Genomic DNA, 7,383 nt, shown 5'->3' on the forward strand with positions numbered 1-7,383 from the left:
TACAAGACCGACGTACCCAATTCATATAAGTGTCATTTCTAGTTGTTAAGGTTGTGTATTTTCAAAACACAAAAAGGGTCTATTAGAAACCTTTGTTCTCGCCCGGCCTATACGGGTTGAACTACTTCACTTCACAGTGCAAAAGTTTTCTTCCTCTTCTCCGTTCAAATAAAAAAAAAAAAAAGATCTCGCAGAAACTACTTGATCAAATGAAATCTTCTTTCAAGTTTTAACAACCGGAGTTGGAATTACTGTGGATGCTTAAATTGTTGTGTAGGAAACATTTTATGAAGAAAAATCAATGGTATATATGAAATGTTATATTGATTAATTCAAAGCATTTGTGGTAGAAAAAAAAAAAAAAAAAACATATCATTTCACAAATTTTCGTTGACTAACCCCAAACCTGACCTGGAGAATCCTTCCAGAATCTTCTATATGTTAGACAGTTATGTCAAGATGGCAAGTTGCTATTGCCAACTGGAAACCAATGACAGACAAGTACGCCAAATCAGTAGCAAAAGTGCGGTCGTACTGCTTTGGTGACCCGTCATCCTTCTATTACTGACCCCTGATTGCTATTTGGCAACTTGGGGCGCTTTGTATTTGAATGTTAGACTCTCTCCTGTTTCACCGGATTGTATATCTGATCTATAGAAAAAATCACAATGAGACAAGATAATTTCATTCGTATTAAGCATATACCAATCAAAAACTAAAGCCCACTCAATCAATTCACTTATACTAGATCAAAACATGTATCAGCAGAGTTGTTTGTAAACTTAACCACATGATCATTTCCTTAGATCTAATTCTTATTTATTTAGTGTTTATGTGCTTAAAAATGCACCATACATGACACATACAAGACGATATTACATATCTACTAAAATTAATTTGGGGGGACCCGCATAAAATGTCAAATTATTAATGCTGCAAATGTGTGGTTGTTGTGTGTTCATACAAAAGAACTATATACAGTGGTCCTCGTTTACTTGTTTTATCTTCTCTTTTGATTTTATGCTTAAATGTATTAACTAAAAGTTAAGTACTTGGTCACCCTCTTCATGCACGTTACTTCATAACCAGGCATTTTAGCTCGTTGAATAACCTACTACTTCGATCTCTAATTTGTATTTATTTAATTATTTATAAGTAGCTCTTGACCCTACCAAATGATGACATGGAAGGAATTGTGCTACGTTCATGCACTCTCTGGTCCCACAATAGGAAGGAATTGGTATGGGTAAGGTGAGTTGTTTGTTGGAAAGAAATCCTTTGATTGATCAATATAAATGGGTGTTATTCCATTAATTGATAGACTTTTGACTTTGGAGATCCACTACTGGGTCCCACCTTTACCTTTGTTATGCCACGTGCCCTCACAATAGTGGTATGGTGATTCAAACCTCTAATGAGGAAAGAAAAGATATATGTGAATAATACCCTAAAATTTATTGACTTGAGAATGATTTATTACATCTTCTCCATTCAATACAAACAAGGGAACCATCTGTAACCTATGCTTTACATAATTTATATAAGGAAGAGAACTGAACACACACAAGTTATATATATTACAACTTCTTTAGCTGCATATCTCATCTGCCATGAGATCTATGATCCTAAACCCAATACCTATATATGACAGTTGAAAGATAAGCCAGCTGCATGCAGCATCTTTGTGAATTCACAGCCCGGAAGTGAAGGGAACTCCGGCAGACCCAATCCAAGAGCCTCCGCCCAAGAAACTTCCGACTGTAAACTTTCCGGCATCTGCAGCACTCATGACATGGTACCCTGCCCACTTTACTCGCCCACCGGTGCTTGCACCGGCACCCGTGTTCATGTACTCCCCGTAGTACAAAGTGCTTAATGCAAAGCTGCCACTCCACTCAAGCCACCCTGCTGGGTCGATCAAGCTATCGAGAGATGTCTTCATGAAGACAGTCCTTGAGTACTTCTGCCATGGGCGACCCAGGTATGTCTTGAATGAGCCCTGGACAGCTCTCAGGTCGGAAGCGGCAGTGACACGGGAGTTGTGGATGGAGATGCCTGTGTTTTCATTGGGGTCTGTCCGTCCCTGAGCCGTCACGGTGTTCTTCTGCCCGCTCATGGGCTTCCTAACATAGATGTTGCAGTTCTGGATGACAGCAACAGCATCCCCAAAAATGAAATCAACTGTGCCGTAGATGTCACAGTCGCGGTAGAATTGGCGTTGAGAGTAGACGTATAAGGTGTCCTGGTAACCCTTAAGGCTACAACGGTAGAACACTGAGAGATCCGAACCCGAGCGGAGAGCAACTGCTTGGTGTTTCTGGGGCCCCGCTGTGTTTTCAAATGTCATATCTCGAGCAATAAAACCACCACCGGTGACCGCTGAGTATATGAAATAGACCATGTAAGTGATTGATATATAGCTGCTAGCTTCAATTTTATTCGAATTCACATCTCCGCCCCACAACGTCCAACAGCACATCCCCGCCGGGTATTGGAAGCATCTCCCGATGATGATGACATCATTGGTTCTGGTATTATCATCGGGAGATGTTCCCGGTACACAGCGGGAGATGTGCTGTGGGACGTTGTGGGGCGGTCCGTAATATTTTGCTTCTTTTTTCTCCTTTTGACTACGCAAAATTCACACAAGTCAGAGAGAGTTAGGGCAAGGCATCCCTATCATCATAATACTATGGGCCTATGGCAACATAATAAAAAGGTAATAAGACAATAACCACGACAGCAGCTTGGTTGGTGGTCGCCGGCCTGCCGGTTTGTTCGTTATCTCTTGATGACTTAAGCCATGCAATAAAAATGGCTTTTAGTCTTTTTTTTATTAGTTTGACAAAGATGAAAACAAAAAGTTTATATAGAACAGTACAGCCAAGAACAGCATAAGAGACACGGAAAAACTTATGTCGTTATGACCAGAGCGTGAGGCCTTAGAATTGAAAACGCCATCAGTGGTTAAATATTAAAAGCTAAAGATTCAGAGATGTTTTAGTTACTTATATAAAGATTGCAACAAAGTCTCATCTGGATTGGCCCGCCAGTTATATATCCACCAAAGAAAACAATTTTTATATAAAATATTTATCTGTTTAGAAACTGGACTGATGATAAAGCACTAACGATCAATATTATCATCCATTAACAGGGACACAATTTGATAGTCCATGAATAGAACTTACCAACTGTTGCTGATCGAAAGGTGGTGGAACCATCTTGGACATTCCTACTGCCTGTAACAATGGTAGCGTCGATGCCGTCTCCAATCAACATGATGTTCGATGCCTTAATTTCAACGTTTTCTTTGTAAACACCTCTCTTCACGTATATAACAAATCTCGACCCACTTCTCTTGGATGAAGCAGCGACCGCCTCCGAGATGGTCTTGTAATTCCCAGACCCATCGGCGGCCACCACGACATCAGCTTGCGAAGCTGCACCAGATGACTGGAGAAGCTTCCTGTCAGCGGCGGAGACCCATGTCGGGAATCCATCGGAAAGCAAGCGGCGATTATTAGCACCTTGCTTGCCAAACAGCGACGCCGACGACGTAGAGGCTGCAGCCTTGTTTATAGCAAGCGAGTTGCTAACCATCTTGGATAAGTTAGTCAACATGAAGGGAAAGGACGACAGTTGAGAAGACGAGCTTAGTTCGATGAACCCATTTCGGCACGTCTGCTCATTGGTGATAGCAGCACTCAACCATGTTTGAGCATCAGACCAGATCAAAGGATTCTTGGACGCCATGGAGCGGTTTAGCTGGCTAACTGTGTCAGCATAAAGCTCCACACAATCAGCCCATGCCATCTTGGACTTGTCATCAAAGGAGCCCAAGTCCATGGCGGAAATGAGCCCATGGGCTCGTTGAGCTTGGTCCAGGGTGACAGTAAGGGCAGTCTCACGGAAATTGAATTGGGTTTCGTCTAAGGTGACTAGAGGTTTAGAAGTAATGAAGGACTCACATATTTCAGGATATGGGGTTTGGCTGCATGATGATATTGCATCAGCATTCACCACCCCAATAATAGCAAAATAAGCAAGAGAAACACTCATCACAAAACCTAATAATGCAAGCTTATCCATGGATCCCCGGCCCAATTAGTTTGCTACTAATAACTAATATATATATATATATTGATCCCCTGACTCTTGTATTTCCAATGATTCACAAATGCAAGATTGAGCTCCTTTTATAGGCAAAATTTTGGCTCAATGGGGAACTACTGTTAGTAATAGAATTGTTTGAACGCGTATGGGATTTTGAAAATCTGTTGGGTCTGGTCTGCATGATGTTTACGTGAAGAGAATCATGGTGTAACGTAGTTTTTGAATATTCCAAATTAATATACGCGCCAATGGATTAATGCATGCAGCCCAAGTCAAAACTGATCAATTTCCGTGGACACCCACGTCAATAGTCGATACAATATTGATGACCAGCCAATATCCTTTAATAATTTGTTACTTTGATCTTTCGATTCCAATCTATTAGGCTTCAATGAAATCCCTTGATGAGAATACAATTACATAATAAATAAAGAGATATATTAAAGAAAGCAGCGTGAATCATATATATACAAGTCAATTAGAAAATATTATTTTATAATGATTTTAATATTCGTCCTCTGTCTTCTTATATTAATTATATTCTTTTTTCCCTTATCCCATTTTTGTGGCCCTGAGAGAGTATTCTGATTTGTGGGCATGGATGCCAGACGGCTTCATGCATGGTTTGGTGAACATACCTAAGCTTGGTTTGTTGGGGAGATATTTTGGTGAACAACAAAAGCCATCCTATCCTATGTGTGGCTGTTGGGGTTTATTTGCTCAGGTTTCGGGACTCCGTACATAACATTTGCTTGTTTCTGATTTTTAAGTATATATATATATATAGACTAGGATTATCTGTTTTTGGAAAATTGGTAACTAAAATCAAATTAAAATTAATCAATTAAATAGTTAACCAATTTTGTTAATCATCGGTTAAGTTTATTGTTTTTTTATTATTTACAATATATTTGCAATATATTATAAAAAATATATATAAATATATAATAAACACTAGAAATATATACAAAATATTATATTTTAAATAATAAATAATATATTATATATTATAAATATAATATTTATACACACACACATATATATATATATATATATATATATATATATATATATTGCATATCTATTAATTTATAATGTATAAAAAATATAAAATATCTATAATATATATAATATACATAAAAATACATAAAATATATAAATATATGTATACCAGTTGGTTTGGTTAACTGCCAGTTTTCTATTTTGGTTAATCAAAACCGAACCGATACCTTCGATTTTTTAAAATACTGAACCATCCGATTTGGTTTCGGTCAATTTTTTGTCAATTCAATTTTTGGTTTTTCTTGCTCACGTATGTAGAACTTGATGCAATTAATAGTAAATCTTTGATATAAGAGTTAATATTAGGGAATTAAGTATTGATGGGTCCCCATTATATTAACATTTTTTTAATCCTATGAGCAGTGGACGTATCTTGTATCCTTGCAATTAAGAACTTACCAAACAATGATGTGGATAGTATTTCAATAACTAATTAAATTACCTTTTTATGATATCTCCCAATCATAATAACTTGTAAGATTAATCTACCAAGTTCAACAGCATCTAAGGCTTGTTCGAACTATATACATGATCAGGTCAACTACATGGATCTGCTATTCAATTCAGTACCATATCCATTGTTAAATTAATCACGTACTCTAAAATAATTTCTAACTACTTCAATCCTTAATTAATAGATTATGTTTAGTGATAAATTCGATGTATGTTTTCAAAATTCATATTTTCTGGGGGATAAAAAGATTAAGATGAGGTTTAGCACTCCGACTTTATCCCTTAAAATAGTATTATATTAACTAGTCCTAGTCAGGACTCAAGAGTTTAATACATGCATATGACTACTGCTATGGTATATATATCTATCTATCTATCCATGCTATTGTAAAATAGATATTTGTCTTGATTTTGATACAGGTCATAAAAATTAATTTTAATTATATAATGTCAGTTTATATTTTTATTTTTTTTTTACTTGCACAAGTTATATAGATAGATTTGCCCGGTGGAAATGGTTGGAATCATCAAGGGAAAATGGCTTGACCTTATGGAAAACTGGTGTAGCACAAATATATGTAACTACAGTGGTTATAATATGTTAGCACCAGTATATTTAGATATCATTCATTGAGACGATAGAGAACTGATGGAATGTTTTACCAGATGATTAATTCTAGATGTTCATGTATACCAACTAGAGTAGTTATAAAACGATTTGTATGATAAACCATACACACACATGATCGCCATCAATCGATGCTGTAGATCTAAATGTCATTGACATATATATAATCAGTGATCGGAAACTAATTAATGAATCAAATATAATGATATAATAACGATTCGAGCTTTATCAGCCTATTGTTTGAATTGGATTATTAGTGCGGAAATGCTTAAATGTTTCCTACAAGTAGACGTGCCTAATTATTTAGCTAATTAAGTTTTAACTTGTGCTTATATATATATATATATATATATATATATATATATATCTGAATTGTCAATTAGATTACTGTAAACAGCGTCCATCAAAAAGGCTGTTGTTAGGTGGTGAGGATCAACTGATTGATACGACCGGTATAGAAATGGAAATGGATGGCTGGAATACAGTGACTTGGCACCAAGGGTGCCGTGTACTGATTTATGGGTCTAAGTTGTGAGACTTGGACGATTAGTAATGTAGATCGAATTAATTAAGAAGCTGAAAATCTGATTATTAATTTGTTGTATACTTGTATCAAGCAGTCTGTTTCAAGGACAAAGACCCATTTAAATTCTCATTATTTGTGTTAAATCTGTTCAAGGATAAAGACCCATTTTATCTTTCCAAATACTACAGTTCTAAAATCTGGTACTTAGTAATAAGTGTCTGTTCATGGACAAGGACCCATTTCAATTTTCATCTGCCAAACAGTACTTCTGGCGTGTTTGTTTAGCAATTAAGCAAGTATTTTTTTATCATTTTTTCTTACCATGAATAGGATATAATGATCAAAGAAACGAATGCATCTTGATTTTGTTTAGCATTTATTCAAAGAGCCAATATCTTCTTGATGATGGGGATTCTTTGCATGTAAACAAATATATCATTTAAGCCCTATAGACTGAGTCTCCACAAATAATGTCTCATTTAGACCATTATGTAGGGTAAGCAGGCAATATATAGTAAGACACAAGACATATAGGGGGCTGTGGGGGAACTAAAAATCTGGTGTGGGAATTATAATTTCGAATTAAAAGGCAATACTA

The 7,383-nt window shown here is 36.3% G+C and overlaps 1 protein-coding gene across 1 annotated transcript; it reads right to left on the minus strand.

The window, feature by feature from the left end:
* Positions 1–1,432: 1,432 nt before the first annotated feature.
* Positions 1,433–4,182, minus strand: LOC104603793 (pectinesterase-like). Its single transcript, XM_010267978.2, has 2 exons — positions 3,192–4,182; positions 1,433–2,379 (listed from the first exon to the last, which is right to left on the minus strand). The coding sequence occupies exons 1-2, from the start codon at positions 4,090–4,092 to the stop codon at positions 1,691–1,693; spliced, it is 1,590 nt and encodes a 529-aa protein (XP_010266280.1). The 5' UTR covers positions 4,093–4,182; the 3' UTR covers positions 1,433–1,690.
* Between the last annotated feature and the right edge of the window lie 3,201 nt (positions 4,183–7,383).

Source organism: Nelumbo nucifera, chromosome 3 (genome assembly GCF_055504915.1).
Source record: "Nelumbo nucifera cultivar China Antique chromosome 3, China Antique-T2T, whole genome shotgun sequence".
Classification (NCBI taxonomy): Eukaryota; Viridiplantae; Streptophyta; class Magnoliopsida; order Proteales; family Nelumbonaceae; genus Nelumbo; species Nelumbo nucifera.

Bases quoted from the DNA above. Each gene is read 5' to 3' on its own strand.
- LOC104603793 (XM_010267978.2), bottom strand. From the start codon at position 4,092: ATGGATAAGCTTGCATTATTAGGTTTTGTGATGAGTGTTTCTCTTGCT. The intron at 2,380-3,191 runs GTAAGTTCTATT...TCATATACTCAG, and splicing joins CTTTCGATCAGCAACAGTTG to CGGTCACCGGTGGTGGTTTT.